This window comes from Fringilla coelebs (assembly GCF_963513975.1).
Source record: "Fringilla coelebs genome assembly, chromosome: 1".
Classification (NCBI taxonomy): domain Eukaryota; kingdom Metazoa; phylum Chordata; class Aves; order Passeriformes; family Fringillidae; genus Fringilla; species Fringilla coelebs.
Window position 1 is genome coordinate 71,194,476 of NC_140028.1, and position 15,993 is coordinate 71,210,468.

Genomic DNA, 15,993 nt, shown 5'->3' on the forward strand with positions numbered 1-15,993 from the left:
AATTCTTTATGGTGAGGGTGGTGAGGCACTGGAATAGATTGCCCAAAGCCACAGATCCCTGCCGGTGTTCAAGGCCAGGATGGACAGGGCTCTGATCCATCTGGTCTAGTGAAAGGTGTCCCTGTCCATGGCAGGGGGCTGGAACTAGATGATATTTAAGGTCTCTTCCAAACCATTCTATGATTCTAAGATAAGTGTGAGTTCTGGTTCTGAGCAGAATAGAGGCAAGACACCATTCGTGTCTTTGATCTCTCTGAGAGTAATATATTTATTTAGAGAAACTGCTCTGATGATTTAGCAGAAATGAAACAGAAAGAGTCCCAGCTTTTCAGTACTCCCTAAAGTGACAATTTTGGGAAGCTTTTCACGTCCGAGATCTGGCAACCAATATAATGAGCAAAAGGCAAAACATCTACCAAGGGGAACATTTTCCTCAGGTGCTGAAACTTTTTCTGCTGGGGTCTATTTAAAGACCTGTTTAACACCTCAGTATCAAAAAACCCACAAAGTCACTTTGGGGTAAAAGCCAAAGCCTGAGAACACTGATTGATAACTAAAAACACTAAAATCTATTAAAAGAAGAAAAATCTTGAGCAAAGTCATAGCAAATGGAGCCTTGGTACAGACAAAAAACTCATCCTTCCTGAAAACTTGTGGCAGTTTCTCTGCTACATAAAGATGGGATGTATGAATGTGCAGTCACAGGTATTTATAAGGGAGCAAGGCTTGCAACAAGAAGTTTTTCAGTTCTTCCTGCAGTCAATACCTTCAAGGGGTTAAAAAGAGGGCTCTTCACTCTTTGTAGAAACATGCACCCTCCAGGTACAGAGTTACAGAGTCTGTTGTCAGTCTCCATCCCTGAGTTCAGACACATAGTAGATCTTCAGTGCTCCCGTTCTTCTCAGCTCAAGGTTGTGGGTTAAAGCTAAATCTATCCATTTCACAATTAAAAGCATATAATTATGGGCACCTTTATTTGCACATAGATTTAAAATAGAAATCTATATAGTATATGCAAAGAAAAACTCAACATTCTCAAACATTTCTGCAAAGACTCTTCTCAAAATTTACTTAACATTTTATATATAGAAATACTTAAATACTTCTATTTTACCCAGTTGCTGTACATCCAGAAAATCTATTTTTAATTGCTCAGCTTACAAAGACCTCAGAATATAATTTTATGCATTAAATTTAATTGCCAGTTTGTCTATAACATGCAGGTGGTTAAAAAAAAAAAGAGAGACTATTAATTGATCAGCATGTAAACAGCCTCAGCTCTGGGTCACAAATAAGCCTTTTTAGAGTGTAGCTGGCCACTGACAAGTGCCACTTCTAATCACTTAGCTAACTTTGAAAGGGAAAATAAACCCCAACAATACAACACTTCAACATGCTGTGTATGACCTTGATTCTTACTTTTCACATACTGAGAGTACTCTTTTAGCTAGATTCAATCTGTTTTGTATTCACACATTGCTAACAGAATTATTTATGATAGCAGACTTCTAAGAAGACAATTTCAGGTTCTTCTTATTAGACAATTATCATTAGCTACAAAGTATCAGGTGACTACAACTCCTCAGCAAGAGCATTACATGCATATTCCATTTGGTTCAGCATAAATGTCACGTGCTCCTTCACTCACACATAATTATAAAAGTCTTAAGGACTAGTTCTCAATAAAATCTAAGGTAAAACAAACTCCACAAGATTTCACATTTTGTGGAAGTTGAATCACATTTCAAAATATTTTAGTCTGAAGGAAGCACTGAAGTTTTTTGGGTGTCTGGTTATTGCATACAGTAACGTAAGTACAACAGGAAATAAGAATGATGTAAAAATGATACATGGAATAAAGTTTTCATTTTCATGTTTCAGCACACGCTAAGGACAAAAGTGTTTCTGATACTTTTTTCAAATTACATGCATTACACTTTACTATCAACCAGCATTTATTGCCTCAATAAAAGGGTTTCTTGTTTGAACTTACCTTATACCACTGTACTTTAGAGAATCCTACATTTTTCTGCTGGGCACCTCATTGCCCGTTAATCCCTAGGCACTTCTTTAAATTGCCCATGGCAGGCACAGGCAGCAAATTATGTATGTGGAATTATTGCTGGAATTAGTCAATTGCACATGGAAATCTCACCTATTGTCTTTTGCTTATATAGCTTATAGTTCCTCTTTCTCCACTTGTATATCATAGAAAGCAGATATGAACCATGGTGCTTTGATCAGCCTAAGCTAAAGATGTGCATACACCTCTGCAATGTCAACTCTGGTCATGGCTTTTACAGGGCCATTGTGAAAGGAGTCAGAATTTATCCCAGCACATAGCTCCATGTAGCAACAAGCATGAGAGCACTACTGGAACAATATTATTATGTGATAGAAAAATTGAATAAAGGACAAAGGTGCTTTGATTTGTTTCAGTGACCCATATCATTATTCAGCACGGAGAACTCATCTGCTAAAACATTGAGCAGTACCTGGCCCATTGATAGCAGCAGATTGCTGCTTTCTGTGCAAGAATGAGACATCTGTGATTTCTGCTCTGTACCTGCTGCCCACCCCCATTGCACCCGCAACAGCATCAGTTCTACTTGTAATGTAAGGATCTAATATACAACTCAGGAAACATTTTCTCTTTAGCTGTTGTAGGTCTGAGCTAGTCAGCTCTCAATCGCTTTAAGATCTTTTTGCTGCTAGCTTTGATCTCCCTATTCTTAAGAAAGACAAATTGAAAGTGCTGACATAAAAAGATTAGATCATATTAAACTGAATCAAAGAAAGTGTCAGCTTTACTACTTACTAGGAAAAGACCAGAAAAGCAATATCCTTACCTAAATTGGTTTTAGACAGATCTAGAATTTGACCAGTTCCAGTAAGAGGTCGATTCTGCTTCCAAATTTATGTGATTTCAGACCCCAGTGATTCAAATTTCACAAGGACAAGCAAGCTCAAAAGGTACCCAATTCCTTTCCTGAAAATCATGTTATACGTCCTTCACTACCCTGGGCAAAATTTATCTTCCGTGGTCATGACTGAGCCAAACCAGAGAAATAAGTTCTTTCTTTCCAGAAGAAAAAAAGTCTGTACAGAAATTTAATATGCAGCCATATTCAAAGAGGTAATTTGTGAGTTTTGACATCCTGTCCACTAATACTATCACCCTTCCACCCACACTGAATTTGTGATACTTTGAGTTAAAGTTCAGACCTACTGCTTGGTTTTGGTCACATTGTTTTATTACTGTATGAAAATAAAAAGAGAGCCTGAAACAATCTGCTCAAAGGTTGGCCAAAGCCCTTCTTTTGACTTGGGCTGTGGAATAGTCCCTTAAAAGTATGACTATCATCTTCCCAGTTTTAGTGTTGAGTGTTTCAGATATTCAGTTGATTTTATAACTTTGAGCTTAATTCTAGTTTATTGCTCACGGCGAAGGCCTTGCTTTAACAGTCAGAGAAATTTCCAGCTGGAATAAAATGAAACTTTTCTAACAAGAATCACACAATAGAAGTATTGTTAAAATCCTCAGCTGCGTTTGATTCCAAATTCAGAGGTGTTAAGAGATATTTCTTCATGAATTATGAATTCAAGGATTCTTTCATCATTAATATATAATTGACCTTTTCTGTCCAGACTCCTAGTTTAGTGATTTATTTTGATAAATAAATAAATGAATGAAACAAAAATCTTCAAAAGACTTTTGTTGAAACTTGCATACATTAGGAATGCCACAAGTTAAAGAAAAGGAAAATATCCTCTGAGACAGTACCTGGTACACTGGCACTCAATTAGATTTTAACCTTCTTTACCCATAAAGGATTGGTAGACAGACATTGTTTGCTACTTGCCTGAATTAAATTGGGTCTCCTGAGATGCATATGAAGTAATTTAGAAAAAGAAAACCACTGTTAACTGAATTTACCCAACCATCAGTCTGAAGCAAACCTTATTTACTGTATTCATCTATTAAACTAATATAATCTTTCATATTTTAATCAGAAAAAAGTGACATTTAATTAGTGTTACACAGCTAAGGCTTGAAGAAGCTCCCCTATCTGAGCATTCGGCTAGGCTATCATTTTTCAGTCTCACCACAGCGAGTCTTGTGCTTTTATGCTTCCCTTGGTCAAAGCAAACTGCAGGGCTGTTTTATTAATTCAACTGCCTGACACCCTTCCTCAGCAGGAATAAACGCTCTTTTCACAATTTCACACAAATCTCATATTTTGGCTCAACTGCCTTGTACTGCAAGGATTGGAACCATCTACTTCCCCAAATCCTTACATCTCCTTGAGTACACTTCATCACTTTTTTAAGGACTTGTGGTGGTTGAGAGAAAGATGTTAGTTTATAAAAACAACAATAACAACAAAATAAAATCAATCACTCATAATATCAGCGATCTACAGGTCTAGACACACCAACAAAAATAAAAGAAAAAAGCCAAAAGCCCTGCGCACATGACTGCCATGCTTTCCCTTCTACTTTTTTCAATTAAGAGGTACACAAATGTTCTGTTGAGTGATTTCAGACTATGACTCAGAGATCCTTGGCTGTTCCTTGAATGCTCAGTTTCTTCCATCCTGAGGTGCCAAAATTAAGCAGGCTACTTCAATGATGGTTTATTTCTACTTCTGCCCAAATTTCCTGCATCTGCCTTCCTTTTCCTTTCACGTCCACCACTTCTCTCACACTCTGCTTTGTAAGATCGACTGTTTTTGTTCTTACTGGGGACCTTAGACCTAACTTAGAAACCTTCCACTCCCAGCCTCATGAAGAAATCAAAGACAACTGTTTTCACATCAAGTATGGACATCCCATTGTGCTATGGCACTTCTCCCAGGGTGGTAGCTGTTGGGGTTCAATGGTTCCTAGGTGCTTTGGGTCCTGAGTAGCTTGGCAGAGTTCTGATATTATACCAATCCATTCTAATGATAAAGCACTTTCATAAGCTCACTCACTCTGACCCATATGCACATGCAGAAAACGCCTGTAAATCTTTAGGGTTTTATTTCTTTTTCAAGGACGTAATTTCATCTTTTTAAATAGACAACCTGAATTCCTGATTTTAAAAAAGCATAATGGGTCAAAGCAACATGAACAAATCAAGCTCAATAAAGAGTCTTCTGAGTCAGCTTGCAAAGCATAAAACACAGATATATATATTTTTTAAATATTTTATCATTGTATAGCAGCAGCTCTACAATATTGGCCATTTAAAATCAAATTCTCCCATCTCAAAGTAAACTTCCCTCACCCCTGCCCACCCAAAATCATATTGCAGCAAATAATTTCTAAGTCACTGCTTCTACAATTTCAGCTATTTGACAGTGTAGTCCAATAAAATGGCATGAGCTAATTTCATAGAAGCTTCAAAGACTTGTTTTGGATGAGGCAGCCAATTACTATAAAAAAAGTTCACACGTTTTTTCTCCAAGCACAATATACAAGGAGTTTCCATTAAATGGTCACTTATTTTCCACAAGTACAAGCTGAAGACTGCAGCCTTGTCTGAAGTATCTAGCATCATAATATATTTATTGAGAAGTTTATTGATCACGGTCTGAATTTTTATCTTCTTTTCCTTTAGCATTCCCATTAAACAGCATTTTGACATTCTTTTTGAGGAAAAAGGAAACAAAAAGATGAGAAAAACAAACTAGGTCATTAAAAAGGTACTTGAGAATACTTCCAGCAGCAACCTGCAGGCTTAGGCTCATTGTCAAGTATGATTTATGAAAACTTGTTAAATTTACTTAAGATAACTCGGAGGCAGACTAGGCTAGTACACTAATAACCTCTTTAACATAAAGCCTTATGGAATACAGTGCATCCATTATACATTAAAAAGGTTAATTTAGCTTGTCACAACACAGAACTGAATTAACAGGAAAATTGAAAGGTTCTCAATTTGTGTGATTAAATAAAAATACTGGGTGATAGCCAAGCTATTGCTACCATTCAATTGTTTTTTCTTGCCTTATCACGTAAAAATTAGATATTAAGTGTACATGCAAGAAAGTACTATAGTCAAATGAATGCAGAGCCACCACAAAAAAAAAAATCTACTACACACTGACACTTCAGATCAGCCTTTTTTTCTGCATTAATTAGTCCATTTGTATTTTAAAATTCCAGTTAAATTAAGAAAACCTTACTTTTTGGCAGATTTTTTGGTCCACATAATCAGTATCTTGCTTAACCAAGAACTGGTACCATTCCTTCTGGCCTACAGATGAAAGCTCACCTCTGCTTCTACTATCTGTTTCTCATACACAAATTGTTCACAGATGAAAAGTGATTGCATGTAGCTTGTGTGCACATGTATGCAAACACACAAATACACACATATGTTATGTTGAATCTGTATCCTGTTCTGAGCCTAGACTGGGAGATGATCATGATGAATAGCAGGAGATCCTTGTGAAGAATGTGGGACTCCTTGTTGCTGTGTCGCAAAATTAATGAACACCTGTAAGACATGATAAAAAGTAGGATTTTCAAAATAAAAGTACTTGAATTCAGACTTTGGGGATATAGGTGATGGCATTTCTTAGCTGCTCTCCTTAGTTTTTTGATAAACTAATCAATAACTCATGTTGAGGGAACACCTCTAAAAACATGTTTTATAAAGTCTAGAAATAATCCCTCTTCCCCTCTTCAGCTAAGACAGGGCTTGATAAATGATAAAAATTATGGTAAAATAAGTTATCAGAATACGAAAAATGCATTTTGCGCACATGTAAATATGAAACAATTGTTTTAATTATCTTTGAATGACATACCTAAAGAATCTGTTTCTGCCAATAAATATTACAGAGGAGGGTGCAAATATTTCAAGGTGAAATCACACTTTGATCCAAAAGCTAATGTGCCTCCTTGAATTGGTTTGGGTTTTTTCAACACAGATCTTACTACATAAAGGCTTGTTTCATTTTTAACCACACAACTATTTCACAGCAGGGCATGTAGAGGGGAAAATGGCTCTTCTTTATTCAAATGATCTTCTTCATATGCAAAAAACTTGGGGTGCATTTAAATTATGTTTGTTATTGTGAAGAACTATTTTCCTGTTTAAAACTGACGCTCAGTCGGGGAGAGGATGCAGTGGTAGGTGACTGAGGTGATACATCACCATGAAAAATGGAGGGGAAGTAAACCTGAGTGAACAATGCCTGAAGAAACAGGCTGAAATTACCTTATATGCAGTCACTCAGTGAATAGATCATTTACAAGTAGTTAGTAGACCAGCACAGAGGAGAATACTTCAATAATGATTTGCACATGGGAAAAGGAACAAATCCACACCATCAATCACAGAAAATTAATATTTTGACTAGATGTGCCTCTCAGTTTGCAGAATGAATAACAAGCAGTTGCAGATGAAGATGATGTGACACATCACAATCACCCAGAAATCCCATGCTTGCCATCAATGTGTTTTTTTTCTCAGAATAAGATTTCATGGTCTTTAGCAGCTGGGTCTCTTCTGTCTGTTTGTGCATTTAAAATTCTCATATGAAAATGTTCTGAAGGTCTAAGGTTTACATTTACAGAGACCGGTTCAGCCTTTTCAAAGATATTGGTAAGACCCCAACTTTTGGACTGTGGAGGCTGTAGTTCACAGTCCTACCTTGTTGTCCCACACAGCTCCAGATTCATCTAAGTACAGATTATGTTTGCACACACTACATGCTTATGGTTTGCTGTGATGCTTTTAGTATGCTCACCTCCAGCATAAAAGCAGTGTGGGACATGGAATCACTGTGACCTGAGGTGGCCTGAAGCTGCTGAAGTATTGCGTGCATTTTGGTAACCCAAAAAGTGATAGAATGTTCTACTACATCAATAACTACAATACACAGCACATTTAGGAAAAAAAAAAAAAAAAAAAAGGAAAGGAAAGAAAAAGCATGTGGGCAGGAAAAGAAAAGAAAGAAAAAATTATAAAATACCTGCTCCAATGTGGTTTGGCTAATGGAGTAGTGTTTGATTTGGAGAAATGCTTTGTGATTCTCTAGGACTCTGAAGAGCTCTGCTAAGCATCCTTGACTTCTTGGTACATGGTACTCAAGCAGGTTAAGATGTTGTCCCTGAAAACAAGCAAAAATTATAAAAAGAGATAAAAGTGAATGTTCTTTGTGATAAAGCTACTCTTGCTTACAATCAGTCTACCTTCAATAGGCTCTTATTGCAGATTAATCTGAAAAATATGAGCTTTTAAAAAATAACATATTTTGTCTACATTCATAGCGCAAGGAGCGGTTCATATCGAGAGTACAGATTTTGTGAGGTGATGGCTTGTTAATCTCATAAAAAATATAAAACTAGAGCAATTTGAATCTAACAGACTAGTGCTGTTACAATGCAGTCTGGGAAAAGGCTGAACATATACAGATGCAGAGCAGTCTGAGCTCAATACAGACTTATACCCACAAAGAGGTTCATATCTAAGATAGACATGGTTTCCCATGATTCTTTTCCTAAACACGGTTAAAGTAAAAGCCTTTGAGAGTGTTTATTGAAATGTAATTGCTATAAGTCTTTTATAAGGCTTATAAGGCTTTGTATTAAATCAAAGAATCGCAGTAAAGGCTGAGACTTATCAACTCTGGGCTTTGAAAGCAATCAAAGCAAATACTCTTAGTGACTACACTGTAGTCCTACTTTAGGTGAACACAGATTTGAGTTCAACTTTATTAATAAAAGCTAAAGGAAATTTTCAGTCAGAGAAAAGGCCTTTTTATTACATTGCCTAGATGCCTGTTTGGAATTGATTCAACCAACATCACAAGTCAAATTTTTATGAATTTCTTAATAGAAAAATAAATATGTACTTTTCCCAAGAACATGAATATATCCAAACATGCAAATATCCAAACATGTACATACTATTCTTACGATTAATCCTGCCATACACTACAACATGGAGTTTTATCTGTACCTTAAATTGTGTTCCAGGAAAATGCATTTGTAGACAGTCCAAAATCATTCTTCCATAACTTATTTCTTTGCTAAGCCAAACCTTAACAGAATAACCCTCTCCAAACCTGGGAATGAGACACAGAAACATAAATCCATTAGGACACCATGAAGACAAGGAGAACATCTGGTTCAATTGATTTTCCTACCATTATATCAAATATTATGCATGCATACAGCATTATCTCTTTGGTTTTACTATAATGCTATTGAACAACAGAACTTCAATGAAAAAGTTTTAAAATTAGTAATAACAGAGACAATAAACATGGTATGCCTAATTTTAGTTACTAGTGTGTTTCACTACTTAATATACCAGAACTTTCATTAAGTAAACTATGCTTTAATTGCTATATTGCTCTGAGTGGTCAGTATAAAACCATGAAGATTACCAATTACATATACAGAAAAAGAAAAAAAAAGATCCTTCAACTTTTCTAATGAGAAAACTGGGCATGTAGCACTTTTTTTTCAAATCTGTAAACAAAGCTGCACCTTCAAAAGAAGATTTCTGCAGGGTACAATGGTGTCTTAAAGATATGCAAAGGCAAGTGTAGGGATATTTAGGGAGATGGCAAAGTTAACAAATTTTCTTTGACTTCTATGACCATGCAATCTCTCTCAGAATAATTTAGGAAATGAACTTCTCTTTCTCAACACAAGTGTGATAAAATTTAAGTGTAGGCAATCTTACCAACACTATCTTTTTTATTAGCTTTACTCACTGTTGATGGTTATTTGGGAAAGTTGCAATAAACCAGTGAATATTGAAATGACAACTGTGTTCTGAAGCACATTTCTTAGGCAATGGAGGTTGTGTTGCACCAGTCCCCAGACTGGAGTGCACAGACAGAGCACAGCAAAAGACATAGGACAAAAAGGCACTGTGCTGCACCCTTTCCCTCCTTTGCAGCTACACATCCTCCTTCCTTTGGGTTCTCCTTCTTTGTTAATTCTGGGGAAAACACCAGCAGGAGCCACATCAGAAGAGTTTTCCACTGCCACTGCTCTTCCCTGTTGCCAATGAGCAAGGGAAAGGCAGACCTGAAATGGGGACAGGGAGCTTGGGCAGCACTGCCCTTGTCTCCCCAGAAATCTGTCACTTCCTCTATCTTTCCACTCACCACCAGTCCCACATCCTTCATTACAGCATAACTACCTTTTCTTCCTTCTCCAGTGCGGCAATTGCTCATTGCCAAATCCTTTATTCCAGTGGTTTGGCTCCCAGTGATTACCTCCATAACCTGCCCTTGTGCCAAAACTCTCCTCTCGCCTCTTTCCTGTGTGCAGCTCATGATTCAGGGCAGCAGCTGGCTTAATTGGGTCTGACTGGTGAGAGGCACATTTTCATGCCATCAAAGCAGAGGATATATCACAGCACACTCTACAATGCTGCCCTATTTCAATACGTTTAAAAATGTCTACAGATTATCAATCAAAAGGTAAAAAAAGATAGTAAGAACTATTTTGAGATATGTGTCCTGTTTAACCAGTGCATGAATGATTCCCAGCAAAATACTCCACATGAAACATCACATGTTCCTCACCTATAATAAATATTTAGCAATGTAAGGGCTTTAACTTTTATTTTGCATTGAGTCAGAAACTGTTGTTAAAAAGGAATGATCAGCACTGATTTAAGAGCAATGCAAGTTTCCATAACAAAAAAAAAAAAAAAAATAGACCGCAGATCCGATTCTATTAAGATTTTCACATTAATTCAAAATATAATTTCCGAGGATCTCAAACTAAAATCCTAACTTTTTATGTAGCACAAAACAGTGGCAGCTTCTGCATAAAAATGAAAAGCCCCATCAGAGATAAATGAGCGTAGGGTTTTTTAGCCTTTGGTTGTTTGTGGGGTTTTTTGTGGGTTGTTTTTTTTTTTTTTTGTTTTGTTGTTGGGTTTTTTCTTTGGTTGGGTTCATTTCTTTGGTTTGTTTATTTTTTATTGTAGTCAAATGCAACCACTGAACTACTTGAAATGGAGTAAGAAACATCCTGATGCAGTGTCCTGTCTGTTGGTTCCTGAAGGATGTTTCATGAACTAAATTGTATTGAGTCCAGACAGCAGGGTACAAAATATTTACTGGAGAGTGCAGCCTGACAGACAAACAGTGCTGATTCATCAGAGATCCAGAATTAGGTGGAGTCCAAAGCAGTGTCTGGCAGATTTGCTTTGCAATGATTTACTATGCTTTAAATAAATCTCTAATTAAATGTTTTAAATGCATAGCATCATCCCTGAAAAAAATACATGTAACAATAAAAAAAAGTTGTTACAAAGATGGATATCGTTAACAATGGTATTCAATTCAGTTGACAGCTAACCTGAGGCAACATTTTACAAGAGATCATTGATTCTGATCAGCTTTTTGGCATTTCTATACAACGACCATTGAATTACAGTTTGAAAAATGCTGGTTTATGGAGACATTCAACAGTCTCATAAAATGAAATTGCTATATGCAATGAAGTTTCCAAAGAAAATTAATCAAAATTCTGATTAGCAGAGACAGAGGAGTCTGTGCAACTTTTGTTTAGTTCTAAGTTGCGAATGGCATAAATGCCAGCATGGCACCAATAAAAAACTTTAAAAGATTTTCTTCTTTTGGCTAGTCAAGTTATGATGCTTCTATACCTTGATTTTATACTTCATTTTAGTACAAGAGCTCCCCATATAGAGTAAGCTGATCAGCAATAAACATTTCCCCCTGCTATAATTAGCAAGCTGCTTTTGGCAGTGCACTGAGGAAATGGAAACTGAGTTGACCATTTTATTCATTCTGTTTTCCTCTCTGATTCAGACAATTCAATTAATTCAGGAACACAAAGCGGAATTACAGAGAAAACGACAATCTGGTCTGATTAGCTCTGTTAGCATCAAACCTTTAGCACCTGAGAGCTCAAGACCTGAAAAGGAAGACATTATCATTAGAATGGCCAAAGTTGAGCCAGCAGACTCATTCAGCAACCATCTGCTGCAAAAGATTCTTCATTTCTTCAAAGCTATTGGACAGAGAACACATTGTGCACTGCCACGTTACTTCAACTTCATCTGCACTTCTTTTTTTTATAAACAAACACACAAAACCACATATTCTGAAAAAATGAAATATTTTTCTTCTCTCTATCCTTCCTCTTCTTCTTCAGTCAAACTCCTAGTTCAGGCTCAACTTTCACCTCATTAGTGGTTCTGGGAGTACAACTTACTGAGTATTTTTTCTGTTAAAATGCCAACATGAGACTGAAGCTAAAATATAAACTCTCAAATTGACTGTAAACTAACTTGGCTATTAAAGACAGCATCAGCTACAGAGGCAGGAGCTTAGCAAAAACTACAAGTCCACACTTCGAATTTACATGGTCCTCAAGGTATCTGAGCACTCAGATAACAAGGGAGCAAAAGGAACGTAAAAAGGTAGCAATAAATGGAAATATTTCCATGCCAGGAATTACTAAATAGGCTAAAACTTTTCATCATGAAAGAAAGATGATGAGGCAGTCAAAAGGTATTTTTAGGGAGACCAGAATCATGACTAAGCAATGAAAATAAGAAATAATTCTTCACTCTTTCTCATGCAAGTACAGGGGTCACAGAGTTAAATTATAAGAAAAGAAACATCAAGTCAGCAAGATGAAGTAATCTTCACTATGTAGAGAAACTGTACAACTCATTGACATAGGATGTGCTTGATGTCAGAACTTGACATGAGTTGAATTAGAGATCCGAAAAACTCGTGGGGATCCACTAAAATCACTTCTGACTTAAGAAGCCTCTAAAAAAGAAACTGCTGAAGGTAGTTGAGTAATGTGGTAAAGTAACTTCCTGAGCTAATCTTGTTCCTCTACTTTTCCCTTTTGATCACTTTCAGAGAGAGAATACTGTGCTAGCAGCTGTATAACCTGATCTCAGGCTTCTTTTGGTATAAATATCCCCAAGAGAAGGTCAGCCTGGGTAAATCACCCAAATGGTTCCTCAGTTCTTAGAAGTTTTGCAGCCCCATGGCCACACTACCAGCAGTACAAAAATAGTTTATGTAAATCGACTTCAGATATGTGTCTGTACAGGCTCCAGTCGCACAGTGAAATAAAGTGTAACCAAATCTATACTGAGAAAGCCCCCTGGATGCTTTCCTGATCCTCTTGGAAGTGGATTTAGGGGCCCAAAGGCTGAAAATTCTCATGAATATCAAGGAAAGGAGCGGCCACTTGGGGCAGGGTAGCTTCACTTGGGGCAGGGTAGCTTCCCTGCTGCCCATTCCTTGGAGGTCTTGGTTCAGAGGTTTGAATGGGGACAAGAGTCCCGGCTGAAACACAGCTGAGCCTTCATCTGGTCACAAGGAGTCCCTAGAGGAATTACCCAATGGTTAATTTTCTTAAACTTGACCCATGAAAACCTGTTTTATGTGAAGGGTGAAAAGGAAAGTACATTATCATCAAACTTCTATTTGCTTAAAAAATAAAAAAATCTGTATTTTCATTTAAAAGGCTTAAAAGTTTGCTCAAATTAAAAAAAAAAAAAAAATCCAGACTTTGAAACCACTGTTTTAAGTTACAGCAGGTCCAGCATAAACAGCTCATCAAATCACACTCTTCCCAAAGCCTATTTACCAACTCTTCTCTCCCCCAGTAAAATTTGCTGAATGTAAACTCAGGAAATGAAGAACATGGCCCCGTTTCCTAAACTTTGAGAAATAAGAAGAGCATCTAATCACCCATATGCTTTACTTCCCCCCTAATCAAAGAGTATATTTCCTGGACAATGTTGTGCTATATTTATACATATATTCACATCAAAAAATTGCAGCTCACAGAAAGTTGCTGATTGAAATATAATGTGCATACTTTGTGTATGTACTAGTTCAATCAAAGGACTGCCTCAAAATAACATTATTGGATAAAAAAGTAAAAATAGTAAATAGAACATTGGCACTTAACGTCTGCAAGGAACTGCATCTTTTAGAATATGTGCCATAAATCAAAGAGAGAGAATAATATTCTACTGTACTGTTTATCCCTCTGCTTTGGTTTACATTCATTTGCAGGCAGATATGGTTCTACTTTCCCTAAGTGAATAGAATCACGAAATCATTTAAGCTAAAATAGGCCTCATCTAGGCAAGATAACTTAGCTACACCAGTATAATTGCTGAAGCATGGGATACACATCCAGGTCATTCCTCTCACAGCTTTAGACACAAATACAATTTACAAACAGAACAAATCTTGAACAACATTGAAAATTAAACACTTTGAAAAACATTGGGAGAAAAAGAAAATAAAATTTAAATAAAATCATTAAAACAAATTAATCACACTTTAAGATAATTTTAAATCACACGATGTATTTAATTGTTTCATCTGTAAAAAACAAGCAAAGTCAATACCAAGAAAAAAGGTAATTAATTTTTAAATACATGCATTTTTAATGCCAAAAATTGTATTTACAATACAATGCTAATACTTGTATTTTTAAATGCTAAAATCAAATGCAAATGCCCTGTCACTTTTAAAATGGGATTTCCTTCTGCATTTATTAAAAACCTCAGCCTTGCTGAACAGATAAACTTGATTAGATGCAAACAAACAGACATAAATAAATTATAAAGTCTCTCTTCCACGTACTATTCATAGAGTTTGTTTCATCATTTTTAAGTAATCATGACTTTTCCAGGGTAACAATAGAAACACAAAACCAGTTATTAAAATGATGACTAACACTTGTTCAGGTGTATTGTACATGCACTGTTTGTTCACACAAATTCAGGCTTTCAAACCAAACCATCTAAAGTTAATTTCTGTATTCAATATTATAATTGTCATAACAGTGACAGTCCTAGATTATGAACAGTGCAGGGTACAACTTTGCCTTGCTCTCTGGGTGCTTGTAAATTCTTAGGTGTGATTTCTAAATATGGGGTGAAACCCTAAAAAAAATCTTGATAATTGTTTATATAGGTGCACGCACAAATGTCTCCATATTTGTGCTTGTTTATCTGCACATACTGCCAAGTATCAGGGATTTTTTTATTCTTGCATTATTTATCTATTTCACTCCCAGAGAAATAGGAGCAGCAGTGCTGTAATCCGGTGTAAAGCTGATGGTACAGCCTATAAAGAACCCAAACTCTCTCCTCAAGTCACCTTCTGGGGCTCAACAGTGAAAAAGTCAGGAGTAAGTAACATTATCATTGTGTTGCTCTGACTGGGTTTGCGTGTTCTGATTTTTAATAACATAATAATCATGATATTACACACTAAAATATCTACTAAAAGACCTTATCAACACTTCAAGGTCAAATCTCAAGCTAAAAAGTGTTTACTGGAGACAAGACGTAGAATTAAAATTTAAACCACTGTTATATTTGCTTTATGTAATGAACATCAATTACATCACCACACAGCACCTTGTAATGAAACCCCTATTGTGACTGCCTTACAAGATACACTGGATGTACCTACCCAGACAAGAGGCTTTGTTTACTGCAATGCCTAGAAAATGTTGCAAATGAGAGAGCAGACTGATGAGGGAAGGGATGAGAAAGGGAAGAGAGTGCTTCATGGTTCCAGAACACCCCAGGGAACCAAATCTTACCCTTCATCCTCATACACCTGTAGGGGCTGTGGTGACTCACTTAGACCACATCTTTCTTCAGTGCTTTCCTGTCTTCTTAAGGGCCTACCTGGAAATGAAGGGCTCCAGTTGGCAGGAGGAATCCACAGTGCCTTCTGGAACACCCACAGCTACAGCTGAAATTAACTGGAGTTTTGCTTTGAATGCAGTATTGAATAAATGTAAAATATTTAGTCATAAACTGCTCAGATTGACTACACAAACCCTTTTAACTTTAGCACTAATCTTTGGTTACTCCTCTATAAAATGGGAGCAACTATTTCAAATCAAGTTTCCCAGAAGTGCTGTGGAAAACAAAGATGCTGTGAAGTCCTGACCCAATAAATGCTGACAATACTGTATTTAAGAAGAGTTTTGAAA

At 36.5% G+C, this 15,993-nt stretch overlaps 1 protein-coding gene across 1 annotated transcript in view; it reads right to left on the reverse strand.

Annotated features, from left to right (window-relative positions):
* Positions 1–4,031: 4,031 nt before the first annotated feature.
* Positions 4,032–15,993, reverse strand: part of ABCA13 (ATP binding cassette subfamily A member 13) — a gene marked incomplete at its 5' end in the record, with an annotated part of 141,735 nt that continues 129,773 nt past the window's right edge. The window contains 3 exons of the mRNA XM_084205829.1: positions 4,032–6,487; positions 7,971–8,108; positions 8,960–9,065. Coding sequence (XP_084061955.1) covers positions 6,398–6,487; positions 7,971–8,108; positions 8,960–9,065 — 334 coding nt within the window. The 3' untranslated portion in view covers positions 4,032–6,397. The remainder of the gene's footprint in view (positions 6,488–7,970; positions 8,109–8,959; positions 9,066–15,993) is intronic.